The 16,847-nt window shown below is 37.3% G+C and overlaps 2 protein-coding genes across 2 annotated transcripts in view; one reads left to right on the top strand and one right to left on the bottom strand.

The window, feature by feature from the left end:
* The first annotated feature begins 415 nt into the window (after positions 1–415).
* Positions 416–15,018, top strand: slc13a2 (solute carrier family 13 member 2). Its single transcript, XM_077195651.1, has 12 exons — positions 416–677; positions 3,058–3,186; positions 7,029–7,165; positions 7,248–7,480; positions 8,305–8,488; positions 8,756–8,878; positions 9,518–9,727; positions 9,843–9,976; positions 10,072–10,208; positions 12,863–13,024; positions 13,167–13,304; positions 13,448–15,018. Exons 1-12 carry the CDS (start codon positions 549–551, stop codon positions 13,583–13,585), a joined length of 1,854 nt encoding a protein of 617 aa, XP_077051766.1. The 5' UTR covers positions 416–548; the 3' UTR covers positions 13,586–15,018.
* The window catches only part of unc119a2 (unc-119 lipid binding chaperone a2), a 28,257-nt gene continuing 26,276 nt past the window's right edge, over positions 14,867–16,847 (bottom strand). The window contains exon 5 of the mRNA XM_077195665.1: positions 14,867–16,383. Within this exon, the coding sequence (XP_077051780.1) occupies positions 16,271–16,383 (113 nt within the window). The 3' untranslated portion in view covers positions 14,867–16,270. The remainder of the gene's footprint in view (positions 16,384–16,847) is intronic.

Here is a 16,847-nt window from a genome sequence, read left to right on the forward strand (position 1 = left end):
TAGAATAATAATTGCAGTAAAAATAGGTTATTGTTATTTCATGATGTTGAACTAATGCTAATGCTAATCAAATGAACCTACTGTAAAGTGTTTTGTTACTTGATTATTTACTTAATCTTTCATTTATTCTTTACAAACCAGCATAATGGCGATTATATTATTCCCACACATTCAGAAGAGAACAGTGAGAAACATTCTTTGCATATCTCCGGTGTGAAAGAGACACTTATCAGGGTGACTCCAGCTCTTCCATGATGACATTAGGAGTGTGAAAAGTTCAGATGTGCTTTTAATAAATTCATTAGTCAGTGTTTTAACAATACAATGAATTGCGGCTTTAGAAAAAGATAACAAATGGGTTAATCTTTTTTTGTTTGCCGTCCTTTTTACCCTCCCCTCCTTCATTCCTCTATTTACCCTCCCCTTGTTCACAGTTAATGTTTAATTTTTCTTATGTGACGATGCCTATAAACACATTGATCTAGCTCTACCTTCATCAGCAATCCATCCACTACACACCTGACATCTGCAGCCGAGGGCCAGAAAACATGGGACTTCCAGGAATTCCAGAAAATGTTGCATTAATCCTACGCTGGATATGGCTTCACAGAAACTACCTGATCATCTTCATCACCCCTTTAATATTATTGCCCCTGCCGATTGTCATCCCATCTTCGGTAAGTGCCTTTCTGCAGGAGTATTTTGTGTAAAATCAATTCAAAGCCATTGAACATGTCAACCAAAATAGTTTCTTTATGCATCTACATTTTGTGTATGTGAATTTTTAATAGCCAAATGACTGACATATGACAATGTGATATCAGAACACTTAAAAATAAAATCTCATCAGCAGCTGAATGATGGCTGAAAACCTCACTGTTCTTATTTATGATCTGTGGAACACTATATTTACACAGCTTGCGAAGGTCATCCTCAAGTCACAAACAAAGAAAGTAAAGCCATGTGGCCCACTGTTACTCAACATCTTGAGACCGGGTTACTCTGACCTTAGAACTTCAGCTGAAAAAATAAAGCACAGAACTCTACTCTCTATTTGAACCAATATTGAAATGGTAATGTTAACCCTTAAGCGCATACCTCGGTTCTTTAGTAACCTGGGACGTCATTCATTACCCTCTTCCTCATCCATTTTTAAAAGTTAGACATCAACCTTCTTAGTATTCGTCAATCAATTCATTATAGACAATATAACAAGAAAAAAAATACAATTATAAAAGAATGTCTGTTTTCCTATTCATTCTTTGTAAAACAACGGTGTGTAACAGTGCAAATATATTTTTTTCTGCACTACAATAATTGAATCTTTTATGGCTGAATAAGTGCAATTCACCTTTATTCCACAAGGTCTCAATGTCTGATACACAATGATGAAGTGACGTTTCACTCATAGTTACCGCAGGCAGAAAACAAAAGAATAGGAAGTATCATCTGCAAAACTTGAAATGGCACAGCGATTTACTGCAGAGCAAACATTGAACGCAATCAAATATTAGTGTCTCTGTCACATGATGGTGGATCTGGTGAAGCAATCAAAATATTGATTTGATGAATAGTTTTGAGCGTATGTTTAAGATTGCAAAAATGAGCCAGATGCTGAATTTACTGGGAAATGAGCTCTGACGAGGGTAGTGATGATGGTATAAAACATCTGAAACCTTCCAAGCTACAAAAGGTAACAAAATATTCTAAATTTTATTCTTCTGTAATTGTTACTCTTAGTATCAGGAGAGTTTTTATATTATCGCGACAGATCCATCCGTGTTAGATGTATATCCGGGTTGCTAAACACCCAAATATGTAGGATGATTGTCGAAACATTCATGCATTTAAGGGATAATAAAAAAAAGACTTATCAGACATTTAAAACCCCCTAAAGTGGCTAAACTATTACTAATAGTGTTATTTCTTGTATTTCTTTTTTTTAAACTACACTAGACAGAATTGAGCTACAAGGCCCATCATGCACCACAGTACGTTCATACTCTTATATTACAATGTTTAAAGGTCCACCAAACACACACACACACACACACACACACACACACACACACACACACACACACACACACACACACACACACACCCATCATGCACCACAGTACGTTCATATTCTTATATTACAATGTCTAAAGGTCCACCAAACACACACACACACACACACACACACACAAACACACACAAACCCATCATGCACCACAGTACGTTCATACTCTTATATTACAATGTCTAAAGGTCCACCAAACACACACACACACACACACACACACACAAACACACACAAACCCATCATGCACCACAGTACGTTCATACTCTTATATTACAATGTTTAAAGGTCCACCAAAGACACACACACACACACACACACACACACACAAACCCATCATGCACCACAGTACGTTCATACTCTTATATTACAATGTTTAAAGGTCCACCAAACACACACACACACACACACACACACACACACACACACACACACACACCCATCATGCACCACAGTACGTTCATACTCTTATATTACAATGTTTAAAGGTCCACCAAACACACACACACACACACACACACACACATTACAAACTTTCAGAAATTCATCTCACTTTTTAGCCATATAAATATCAGAAACTGCACCAAATTTTTCTAAAGCTTCCGTTCAATTAAAAAAATACCTATTTCATTTTTCAGACTTTACATGGTTAAACATATACAGCCTTTTCTTAAGTAATAAAATTCTACCATAAAATAAAAGCATCCATAAAAATAAATGAATTAAAAACAGTTTACAGTCGTTTATGTTCAAGGGTTACTTTGGTCTTCAAGAGATACAGTAGTGAACCTGCACTAGATGTAAGAGATAGAATCAAATTCCACCCTTTCCTCCCCTTTGATAAGCTAAGATGAGAGGATTGCCATAGCAATGCATTTCACATCCAAAAATTCTCTTGTACAGAAACGTGCCCTACTGCTACATGAACAGGTGAACAGGTGATGTAGCCTATTCCCTTACGTTTTGACACGTATGACTATTGTGTTCTTCAGGAGGCGAGATGTGGTTATGTCATCATCCTGATGGCACTGTTCTGGTGCACAGAGTGTATGCCTCTCGCCATCACTGCCCTGCTGCCCGTCGTCCTCTTCCCCATGATGGGCATCATGGAGTCTGAAAAGGTATTGTTCAAAAAAATATTCCATGATTAGCATTTGTATTAAAAGAAAATCTTTAAATACTTAAGAAGTTTCTATCCATCTATCTATCTATCTATCTATCTATCTATCTATCTATCTATCTATCTATCTATCTATCTATCTATCTATCTATCTATCTATCTATCTATCTATCCGATTTAGGAGAACTCTTGATGGTAAGATAAAAAAAATTGGGAATAAGACCCCTGATCTCTGAATATTTAGTTTCTTGTTCACATCAGATTAGAACTAGAATTATTGATTTAGGCAAATTACACTTTTGGCACATGTGTGCAAAAGAGTAATAAGTACAATTGTCTACAATTTGCACAATGACTAAATGCACATGGCTTGTTGATCAAAACTGATGAGTTGATTCTCAGTTACAGTAAAGGTTGATTATGAATTCACTTTTCTAACTTTAGTTAGTGTGTAATGTTGCTGTTTGAGCATAAACAACATCTGCAAAGTTACGATAGTTCAAAGCAAAGGGAGATATTTTATTTGAAAGAAATAGCTTTTTAAGGACTACAACAAACGGCTGGTAGGGTCTACACGAGGTTAGTGACATCACCAACCCTAAAATGTACATAAACCCCGCCCCCCGGGAACGCGATTTATAGATTATCCTATGAGATTATCATGACAGAATATGCTAATCAATGACTAGAAGATAACTACACAAGCTACATAAATTCATCAACTAAAAATTCAGAAACGTTGTCTACATGTTGTCACTTCTTTTTGAGTCTCTCCATATTTGTCCGAATCGGTTTGAACATAAAAGGCTAAAGGTTTTTTAAATGTTCAGTGCATGTGTGTGTGAGGTAAAAGGACACAAGCTGCTGAAGCTCCGCCCTCTGTGCCTCATTTGCATTTAAAGGAACGCACACAAAAACGGTGCGTTTTTGCTCAGCCTCAAAAAGTAACAATTTTAACATGCTATATAAACATATCTGAGGGGTATGTTTGAGCCAAAACTTCACATACATACTCTGGGGACATCAAAGACTTATTTTAAAACTTGTGAAAAGGGTATTTTACCACCCCTTTAAACTCTCAAACTCTTCACAACTTCTAAACATTCTTTCATGGTGTGAGCCATCACTTGCAAAATGATCAATTGAGTGATCAAAATCTGTCAGACATATTATATTCCATAAATATTCATGACATGGAATGTTTGTAATGTTTGTAATGTTGTAATGTAATAGGAATCACAATCTTATCACCAACATTTTATTTTATTTTTGTAGAAACGTGTTTTGTGTCAACTGAAAATTCTTGAAATCAATCAATGTCCTGTATAAATATAAATGTTCATTTACTTTGTGTGCAACAGTATTGATATTTAGTCAAATTTTACATACTGTAAAATAAGTAGTCAATTTTTACACACTGTCTGAATCTGTATTTAAAAAGCTCAGTGTGATACACAGACAAAACTGACATTCTTGTATAGTATAAAAGCAGTTAGTGTCAACAAAAAAAGTAAAAAAAAGACAAAACAAAAAAAACAACATTTGTGTATAACAAATATTACCATCGAGAAATAAAATAGGCTATAGAAACATTTTGACCAGCATGGCTCACACGATGATAAAAACACCTTTTATTTTGGTGCCATTGGCCAATTTATTGACACAATAATAGGTTTTGAGGCATGAATTTAATGTTTAGGTGAGTAACTACATTTTGCAGACGTGCAATAAAGTTCTGATGTTCCAACAAACAGTTGTGACAATTGAGCTTACAGTTTAGAGAATGTTGAAACTGTTCCGAAAAATGTGCCAAAGCGATTGAGAAAAACTGTATATAACTAAACATAATGGGCAAGCAAACTACTCACATAACAATAGTTCATAAATATGTATATAGTTATCGTAAGAGATAATCAGATTTATTACTGTAGGCACAAGCACAAAAGCAATGGAAAACTACTTGAAAGTAATGACTTATCACATGCCCAGAGAGATTTACCTCCATCAGCATGAGATCTATTTGTACAAGCGTTATCAGAGATTTGAGAACTTTATGGGCCATAAAAGCAGTTTTTATGAACACCTTTGAACATGTCACCAGCCAGACTGTAATATATCTTTATATTCATTATCTTTCCATCTTTGACTGATTTTAGACACTCTAAAATCTAATGAGTCTGTCAATAAGGAAATACACAGCCACAGCATAACGCGCTGTGTACCGTATCCCACAATGCAATGCTTTCAACTTGACTTTCCATCTCCCAAATGAATGGTTTTGAACATCTTGACTCTCTTTCTCAGATTGCCAACACATTTTACACAAAATTTGATTGAAAATTCTTATTTCTACAAGGTTTACTTGATTCTAATTTTAAAAACATTTAACCATTGTGTAATGCATACAGTTTCACATACAATTTTTGCCACTTCACTCACCAAACATTTGTGTTCTCTCGCAGTAAGAGCACTTCTAATAGTATAATGACTGGTTGCTGACATGTATTTACAGTTACTAAAAGTCCCTCTGTGGTAAAAAAATCAAGCTTTTAATGTTGTTTATATGTCTATGTGGTGTTTTTAATATTCTTTAAGACAAATCATGTAATAATTCGGAGTATTTTCTCCTTAAAACTGCAGTGAACCAAAGACAGTCTCAAAAATGCGGTTTGAAATCGCTGGTGTGCGGTTGTAAACAATTTTATATCACTGAATAAGAGACAAACATGTACCAATTGTCCTTAAAGGGGATTTATTTTCTTGCAAGAAAAGGCCAGCGGTCATACACTCATACAGAATGGCTGCAGAGTTTGACAATTTACAGGAATGCATTCTTCCTTCTTTATAGTTGACTCCCTATAATGTCATCAAGTGACTAAATGAACACATGTCCCATAACCAACACATTGTTGCATCCTCCTTTTTCTATGTTATCATGAACAACATGACCCGTAACTAACACATTGTTGCATCCTACTACCCTTGAGTAAAGGTCCTTTGTCTCAGTCATACATTAGTCACACATTTCTCATTGTCCAGTCATGTTTTCTAAGATTCTATGTTTTAAAGGTTATGCAAACATATAGAACATATACAATTTCTTCCACAGGTGTTTCTGACACTACAAACTACTTTGTAACCAATCACGTCAACTTATGATCGTCAACTAGTGGATCTCTGGTCTGGTGTGAGTGAGTGGAGGCAGGGATAATTTGCATATTCATTGAATAAAATACTAAATGAGGCAAGGGTGAAGAGTTACATTCAAACTATTTTAAGACATGAAGACATTTTTTTCTTGGAAAAAAACTTTAAAATATGTAATTTTGGTGATCAAAGATGAGTTTTACGGGATACAATTATTGACTACAGGGGGACTTTAAAGTCCTAGCAAAATAGCATTACCAAGATTTTCTCATATTATTTCTATCACAAAAGTTTTGTGAGGGAACGCAGTTTTTTGGGGTGAATGCAAACGTTTTTGCATCAGAACACAAGCATTGAAATATATTTCTTCCCTATTAGCATGTCAGTTTGGTGGCTCTGTAAACACTGTGTATACAGTAAAAAAAATAACTAAACCCATGTTGACCAGAAATAAATATGACATCAAGGCCCGGTTTCACAGACAGGGCTTAGATAAAGCCAGGATTAGGCCTTAGTTTAGTTTTGTAAATGTGCTTTAGAAAAAAACATTTCTAGTGTGCATCTTGAGACAAAACATATTTTAAGCTATCTCAGTGCAAGTTGCTTTCAGTTAAAACAGCTCAAACATGAATTTTAGCCTGGGACTTACAGCCTTGTTTGTGAAATCAGGGGTAAGTGTGTTACTTTGTGTTTCAGGTGTGTGTTCAGTACCTAAAGGACACCAACATGCTGTTTATAGGGGGTCTGCTGGTGGCAATAGCTGTTGAACACTGGAATCTCCATAAACGCATCGCTCTGAGTGTCCTCCTGGTAGTTGGAGTTCGGCCTGCTTTGTAAGATCACACACGATGAAATCGTACGCTTCATTTCTGTCTCAATCACACACTCACCTGTTTTTCACACTCACTTCCACAGGCTGATGCTGGGGTTCATGATCGTAACAGCCTTCCTCTCCATGTGGATCAGCAACACGGCCACCACAGCCATGATGTTGCCCATTTCTCAAGCTGTTCTCGAGCAGCTCAGCGCCACAGAAGCAGATTCTGATGAGAGAGAGCTGAGGGAAGGCCAAGATAATCATGCGTTTGAGTTGACCGAGGTCAACATCAAACAACCTTTGGACAATGTCTCTGGGGACAAACCCAACGGTATGTCTGACATGTTGACACTTTTAAACTTTACTTTATTATCTTATAATGTTAACCTGCACATTATCCTAAACATCTCACAAGGCTTCATAACTTTTACGAACGTATCATGTGATTTGTCATACGACCATGTGTTACGGGCCAGTTTTATAATGTAGGTTAAGTGTTTGTTTAATTATTTAAACATTTCCAATTGTTTGGGCTGTGTTCTCATTGCCTTAACACCATTTTGACAGGCAGTTTCCAGCCTACAAGGCTTTGAACGCTTCGAAAGAATTAATCATTTGGCAAAGAATTTGATTTAATTGATGTGGAGTTTCGAAAAGCTCATTTTGACTACAGTCGATAACTAGGACGCAAGAGAAAGTGACTCAGTGTGATTTGAGAGAAATTACAGTACAGCTGTTGTTACACCAAATTCTGTGACCGTAGATGGCTGTTGTAACCCTAACCCAACCTTACCCCTACCATTACTACAGCACCACTGTAAAAAAAAGTCACTGCCTTAAATTTTTAAGTACAATCAACCCTGGTGTCTAATCATTTCAATATAAATTACATCAAACTTGAATCTTGTATAACTTGTATAAAGTTGAAAATTGCTTAACTTATTTTGATGAGCAATGTAAAAACATATGTTCTCATAACTTATTGATCATGTTAATTTAATCATGTTTAATCATGTGATCATGTTAATTTAACACCGGTTTAAGTCACACGAATGAGCAGAACACTATACAGCCTGTCCACTATTAACCAACCAGTGGTACTGTAATAACACACGGTCTTAAAACTTACATCCCACCTGTTCTTAATCTTGACAGTCAATCCAGATCTAGAGGCAAGAATCAATTCACTCTCTGAATGCAGGAGGAAAGAACGTGAAGCGAAGTACATTCGTCTCTATAAAGGAATGAGTCTATGTGTGTGTTACTCCGCCAGCATCGGAGGAACTGCCACCCTAACGGGCACCACACCAAATCTTATTCTCAAGGGCCAGATGGATGCGTACGTTTGTCAAGTATCCTGCTATGACTCTGATCTGTGTTGTATAAAAAATAAATACATTTCTTAAATGATAAAAGAATTAATACAAATAAAAAAAGCTTTCCCATCATTGTTTTGGTAATAATAAATATTATAATTATTAAAATATTTTTCTCTTTAAGATTATGCATGGTTGTGCACACAATCTGTTGGACCTACAACATAAAAATGTGCATACAGTACTGGAGCCAAATTATAAACTGCACACACATTTGATCTTTTTTACAGGATTTTTCCAGACAACCATGGCGTGATCAACTTTGCCAGCTGGTTCGGTTTTGCCTTTCCTAACATGTTGCTGATGCTTGTGTTGTCTTGGCTCTGGCTGCAGTTCATGTACTTGGGTCTCAAGTGAGTAACTTGCATCCTTTACATTAAATACAGTGTGTCCTAGACATACAGTGAGTGTTTTTAGCTAGACCATTGGTTCTCAACTCTTTTGACTCAAAGAGTTTCTATTATTTAATACAATTGTTAAAATAAACAATTTTACCTAAAAGTATTTCTTGCATTTCTGCTGTAATTATGATAATGTGGTTTAATTTCAGACCTTTTTATTACCAAGATTCTGATTCTGTATATTACTTTTATATTCTGTAATATACTATATTACTGTATACACACACAGACAATATATATATATATATATATATATATATATATATATATATAAATATAATGATAATATACACACACAGACATACTTTTATGTTAGATGTGATTAATCGCGATTGATCGATTTGATAGCACTAATTTATAACCATATAAATTTAATTTAAATAATTATATAATATCAAATGATGCACCCTTGAAAGTTTGATTTGAATAGATGTTCCTAATGGAAAAAGCCGGTCATGAAATGTTATCTCAAAAGAAGCTTACAGGGGAAAAACCGAAATAAATATTAATGACCTGTTAATGTTAATCTGATGTTTTTAAGGTAGAAATCTGAGGTCTCTCATTCCTTGTATGGTGAATTTTTTTCCCCAGTTTTAAAAAAACTTTTGGCTGCGGTTCGAAGAATGAGGGAGACAAAGACGCTTACAGGGTGATGAAGAATGAATATAAGAAGTTGGGTTCGATGTGTTTTGCTGAGGGCGGAGTGCTTGTCATCTTTGTGATACTGGTGATACTGTGGTTCACACGAGAACCAGGCTTCATGCCAGGCTGGGCTAGCGAGCTCTTCAACAAAAACGGACAGTGAGTACACTTCACCCCAAAACTTATAGCAATAGTTTACTTTTAAACAAATAAAATTAAAAGTTATGGTCATTGCATTTGAATTTCTTCCAATTTTCTCTTTGTCTCCATAAAGATTTGTCACTGATGGCACTGTGGCCATTTTCATGTCAACCATGTTCTTCCTCATTCCATCTCGGATAGACTTTCTCTATTCGATCAATTCATATGATGAACATGATGAAGAAGCTGAAGGAAATGAGCAGGAAGGTAAAGTGGTTCTGCTTTCAGAGTATCCGCACAGAATATTTATCAGTTTAAACCTGGTCTTAAACCAGAGCTACTGGTCTATCTGTTTTATAAAGGAGGAGCAAAACAGGAAAGGAAAAAGAAACTGAAGGGTACGCCCACTCTACTGAACTGGAAGGTGGTGCATGATCGCATGCCCTGGAACATAGTCCTGCTCCTGGGGGGAGGATTTGCCTTGGCAAGTGGAAGTGAGGTAAGAGCAATAGCAGTAAATGTACATTATGTATATTCATTAGTCTTTTATGGAATTACAGTTAAAAGTAGATTTTTTTTTACATTTTCTAATGCGCAACCTGCAGCCACAAAGCTGGGAGATTTGGATGGTTGCTAGGGTCTTTTTATTGAGAAAAAATAATGTGTAATAATAATGTGTTTTATCATGTGACATGTATCAAGTTACGTGCTGAAATTGAATAATATACATGTAATGTAATATAATGGGTAACAGTTTCGACAATCCACTTCAGATATTCTATTAATTGTAAGTAACTTTGAAACTACATGTCAACTTATTCAACTAACCCAAACCCTAAGTCTACTAATATTCTATTGAAAGTTAGTTGACATTTAGCTGCCCCCACACCCCTCCCGTGCCTATATATATGTGTGTGTGTGTGTGTCTCACTAGTAGTAATATGTGGATATGGAGTTTCGTGATGTGATGTGGAGTGATGTGAAGTGAAGTGAAGTGATGTGATGTGGAGTGATGTGAAGTGGAGCAATATGAATTGAAGCGATGTGAAGTGAAGCGATGTGATGTGAAGTGAAGCGATGTGAAGTGATGAAAATTGATGTGAAGTGAAGCGATGTGAAGTGATGTGAAGTGAAGCGATGTGAAGTGATGTGAAGTGAAGCGATGTGAAGTGATGTGATGTGAAGTGAAGCGATGTGAAGTGATGTGGAGTGATGTGAAGTGATGTGAAGTGAAGCGATGTGAAGTGATGTGGAGTGATGTGAAGTGATGTGGAGCGATGCGATGTGATGTGATGTGGAGTCATGCGATGTGATCTGAAGTGATGTGGAGCGATGCGATGTGATCTGAAGTGATGTGGAGCGATGCGATGTGATCTGAAGTGATGTGGAGCGATGCAATGTGATCTGAAGTGATTTGGAGTAATGCGATGTGATGTGGAGTGATGTGGAGCGATGTGATGTGGAGTGATGTGATGTGGAGTGATGTGATGTGATCTGGAGTGATGCGATGTGATGTGGAGTGTTGTGGAGTGATGTGGAGTGTTGTGGAGTGATGTGGAGTGATGTGATGTGATGTGGAGTGTTGTGGAGTGATGTGGAGTGATGTGGAGTGATGTGATGTGATGTGGAGTGTTGTGGAGTGATGTGATGTGATGTGGAGTGTTGTGGAGTGATGTGGAGTGATGCGATGTGGAGTGATGCGATGTGATGTGATGTGATGTGGAGTGTTGTGGAGTGATGTGGAGTGATGTGGAGTGATGTGATGTGATGTGGAGTGATGTGGAGTGATGTGATGTGATGTGGAGTGTTGTGGAGTGATGTGGAGTGATGCGATGTGGAGTGATGCGATGTGATGTGGAGTGATGCGATGTGGAGTGATGCGATGTGATGTGGAGTGATGTGGAGTGATGCGATGTGGAGTGATGCGATGAGATGTGGAGTGTTGTGGAGTGATGCGATGTGGAGTGATGCGATGTGATGTGGAGTGATGCGATGTGATGTGGAGTGATGCGATGTGATGTGATGCGATGTGAAGTGATGCGATGTGATGTGAAGTGATGCGATGTGATGTGAAGTGATGCGATGTGATGTGGAGTGATGCGATGTGATGTGAAGTGATGCGATGTGATGTGGAGTGATGCGATGTGATGTGAAGTGATGCGATGTGGAGTGATGCGAAGTGGAGTGATGGGATGTGATGTGATGCGATGTGATCTGGAGTGATGTGGAGGGATGCGATGTGATGTGGAGTGTTGTGGAGTGATGCGATGTGATGTGGAGTGATGCGATGTGATGTGATGCGATGTGATGTGGAGTGATGCGATGTGATGCGATGTGATGTGGAGTGTTGTGGAGTGATGTGGAGTGATGCGATGTGGAGTGTTGTGGAGTGATGTGGAGTGATGCGATGTGGAGTGATGCGATGTGATGTGGAGTGATGCGATGTGATGTGATGTGATGTGGAGTGATGCGATGTGGTGTGGAGTGTTGTGGAGTGATGTGGAGTGATGCGATGTGGAGTGATGCGATGTGATGTGGAGTGATGCGATGTGATGCGATGTGATGTGGAGTGTTGTGGAGTGATGTGGAGTGATGCGATGTGATGTGGAGTGTTGTGGAGTGATGTGGAGTGATGCGATGCGGAGTGATGCGATGTGATGTGGAGTGATGCGATGTGATGTGATGCGATGTGATGTGGATTGTTGTGGAGTGATGTGGAGTGATGCGATGTGGAGTGATGCGATGTGATGTGGAGTGATGCGATGTGATGGGATGCGATGTGATGTGGAGTGTTGTGGAGTGATGTGGAGTGATGCGATGTGATGTGGAGTGATGCGATGCGGAGTGATGCGTTGTGATGTGGAGTGATGCGATGTGATGTGATGCGATGTGATGTGGAGTGTTGTGGAGTGATGTGGAGTGATGCGATGTGATGTGGAGTGTTGTGGAGTGATGTGGAGTGTTGTGGAGTGTTGTGGAGTGATGTGGAGTGATGCGATGTGATGTGGAGTGATGTGATGTGATGTGAAGTGAAGCAATCTTAAGGGATGTGGAGTGACACAATATGAAGTAAAGCGATCTGAAGTGATGTGGAGCGATGCGATGTGATGTAAAGTGATGAGGAAGATGTGATCTGATGTGATGTTTGTGTAGGCGTCTGGACTATCGGTGTGGTTGGGTGAAAGCCTGGCCCCTCTGCAGAGCATCCCACCCTTCGCCATCTCCCTGATTCTGTGTTTGCTGGTGGGAACGTTCACAGAGTGTTCCAGCAACACGGCCACCACCACGCTATTCCTGCCCATTCTTGCCTCCATGGTGAGCATACAGAAACCTAACAAACCTATTCTACAACATAAATTACACACATTTATTCGACCTAAACGTGAATTTCGAAGCTGAAGTGTTTAACTTGCTAACAAGTATGGAAGTGGTAATAATGCATCGTCTCTGTTCTCAGGCCACAACTATCGGAATCCATCCGCTCTATGTGATGCTGCCCTGCACGATCAGCGCTTCGTTGGCATTCATGCTTCCTGTAGCCACTCCACCCAACGCCATCGCTTTCTCTTATGGCAACCTCAAAGTCTTAGACATGGTATGGTTAACTACATTTTTATGGGTTTCAATGTTCCATTGGATTTTATAAAGCTTAAGTGGTATTTGAATGTGAAAATAAATTTTTGGGGACATTGTATATGGAAAAATCAGTGGATAATTGTATTTTCCTTCTGTCTGAAGGCAAAGGCGGGCTTCATTCTCAACATCATTGGGATTCTGTGCATCAACCTCGGCATCAACACATGGGGAACGGCCATGTTCAAACTAGGAACCTTTCCCATATGGGCCAATGGCACAAATACCACACATACACCATGAACGTCTTCACATCGAATTCTTTGGTTTAGTGAGAATACTGAAGGGAAAGAAAGGGGAGAAAGGAAGCTAATCCAAAAAATGGCATCATCAAATGCACAAAAGTGTCAGTATGCAGTATTAGAGTGTGTAGCATCCGTCCCCTCATCAGCGCCCTATGGAGCACAAGCTTAATTTTTCTCAAAACCTCTTGAAAGGATCTTTTCAAGCACCAAAGGAAGTGGCCAGTAAGGATTTACAGCCTCCATTTAGTGTTCAGAATTATGCATCACTTATTTACATATTTAAAGTCACTCAAGTATGAGGACTTTGTAAGTGTGAGTTGGCTCCATGTAGCGCTTTTGTGTAGCGCAATGTGGCTCAAGTTCAGGTTTATGCAGAACCTTTTTTTCTACATACTTTGTGCCTTGGTTTTCACAAGTAGGTTTTCTGTTCTTCCATTTGTGCTGGTTCACGAAATTTTATTTAATTTATAGGGTCTGGATAAGACCTATTATATTTTAGATCCCTTTTTGGATCTTTGTCTATTTAATACATTTTAATTACACATTTGAATCATAAATCTTTATTTGTGAGGTAGCGGTTAAAGAAATGCCCCTTAATTAGATGTATTATAATGCTTAAATGTAAAATTCACAGCATTTTCTTAGAATGTGCTTTTTGTCAAATAAAACTTTTGTGCAAAGTTGTGAGAACTTTAATTCACAGCACCTGCTGTAAAAATATTGTTGATAAATGGGAGTATATTTAAGTAGTGATGGACTATAAATTGCAAATGCAAGGTACATCTTGGGACCTGTTTTTGTTTTACAGAGTTTTATCCCTTTTCTTTTAGGTTTTTTAAGTTTTTCAAAGATGACGCTTAAGTCTGGATTTCGCGGTTTAAAAATACAGGGAAAAAACAGCAATATTGTAAATCATTACTACAATTCAAAATAACTTTTCTATTTGAATCTTTTAAACTGTAATTTATTTCTGTAATAGCAAAGCTAAAATTTCAGCAGCCATTACAAACAGTCTTCATTTATTATTATCAATGTTGAAAACAGTTGTTCAGCTTAACATTTTTGCTGTAACCGTGGTACTTTTTTGCCCAAGATGCTTTGATAGTTCTAAAATGATTTTCCTTGTTAAATAAAAAAAAGCCCCACAAATTTAACTAGTGTATATTAGAATTCAAATGCAATAAAGTATCTAAATTTGCTAGAGCTAAAAAATAAGAATTTGTTGAAAAATTGTTTATGAGACAACAAGGCTATAAGAAAATAAAGACAACTTCCGTAATTTCCAAAAAAAATTCAACATATACATTTATTTCTCTTTTATTCCACACTGGCATTTGATTTGTCCAAAACATGTTTCATTTTTCTCCCCTCTGAAAATCATTTACAATGAATCACAGTTATAAATAAAGCTGTTACATGTCTGACTAGAAACATTTTTCAAGTTATTCCTCCATTTTATACACTTACACAAGTCCTTGAAAACCTCCCCCTTATTCATAAACCAAAAACAGAGTTTCTTTAAATCATCCTCCTAAATGCACTTTTTGCACTATGAATACAAGGATCCTTGGATAAGACGTAAAAGCTAACCTCTGCTATGTGCACTAAACAGCTGTGAGGGCTCTGGCTCACTGGAATGTGTGATGGAGAGATGAGGAGACACCATCTCTTTGAACTACTCTCTTTAGACAGCTGAAAACGGATATTTCTTTCCTTTTGTTTTGTACAAAGACAAAAAGAAACCACATGAACCAGACGTTTGAAATGTCAAGGCTTGTACGTGTGCAGTGTTCCCTTTTCGGCAGACTTTTTTTTTTTTGCACAAACGTTGTTTTATCTACACAACCTCTCGTTCGCAGCGTGAATTATGTACTTTACGCAGACATTTGGATGCAGAAGTTCCTAGTATCTGCATATTCATGATGGTTGTGCACCATAAACTCCTTTTGAATTGATTTGACTTGATTTTTTGCTTGATTTTTGTTTTTATCCACACAAATAATCAACATCTCAAAATTAAGCAAGTTTGTTCACGTATCAAAATATATCTAATTCAACACAAATCTATCAATTAAGTCAAGGTCTCACCATAAAATCATATTATATTCTATTTAGGATGAAAAGTTCACAAGTATGAAATTCTGATGTAGCTTATTCTGACAGGGAAAGTAATACTCAACATCAACAATATATAGTCTTATTTGTGTTAAACTGTGAGGACGACCCACTTAAGACGCCCCCCTCTCATTCACTCTCTCTCACACGCACACACACACACACACACACACACACACACACACACACACATAGAATCAAAACCCCACTCATACACACACATGCGCACAATGAATAGTAAAACCTAAGTACCATTCACATTACAGTGCCTTGCCCATAAAAAACATGGGACTAGAGTGAATTTGCTCATGTTTGGGGTAAGTTACAAAATATAATATAATATCTATATTTGCTGATGTGAACAATGGCAGTGTGAAATCACAATAGGATATGTATGCATTGGACAAGACCTTATGATACGACACTTTAGATCTCAAAAACATGGCGCACTGCAGGTAGTCGTCTATGACACTGATTCGAGGAGGGCGTGATTGCTGGACAAAGACATGTGATTAGTTCTTAGGTCTGTCAGTCAAACTCTCTGCCTGAGTCCCGTCCCACCGCTGTCTTACGGGCCTCCGCTGTATGAGTAATCTGCTTTGTTGTGCATGACCAGCTTGTTGTCCACAAAGTAGAAGCTGTCAGACTGCGTCTCGTAAGGACGGAGGATCATCTCACGTACTGAAATAAAAGAAAACACATCAGAGAGCTCAAATCACCATTGAGATATGCTGATAATGTGATAATTATGAAGCTTTTTTAAAAGCTCATAGATGCTGTTAGGTCAATGACAAGATGTTCATTACTTGTCTGGGTCTATTAATGTATTCAAAAATATATTTAAAAAGCAATTAATGCATTCAATGACTCGAAGTAAAAAAATTGGTTTTGATATAATAATGAACATCATTAAAAAGATGAAATAAAAATGAAGAATGCAACGCATCATTTTCTATTAAATTTCATAAAAAAGAAGTTAAAATAAATTACATACACATGCATATATATATATATATATATATATATTAAAATGTATAAACATTCATTAACATATACAAATATATAAAATTTTAAGATATATATATATATATATATATATATATATATACACATGAATATATACATACATATTACACACACGTTAA

The sequence above is a fragment of the Siphateles boraxobius genome, unplaced genomic scaffold, assembly GCF_051911475.1.
Source record: "Siphateles boraxobius isolate OS27281-9 unplaced genomic scaffold, OSU_SipBor_1 11, whole genome shotgun sequence".
NCBI classification, from domain to species: Eukaryota; Metazoa; Chordata; class Actinopteri; order Cypriniformes; family Leuciscidae; genus Siphateles; species Siphateles boraxobius.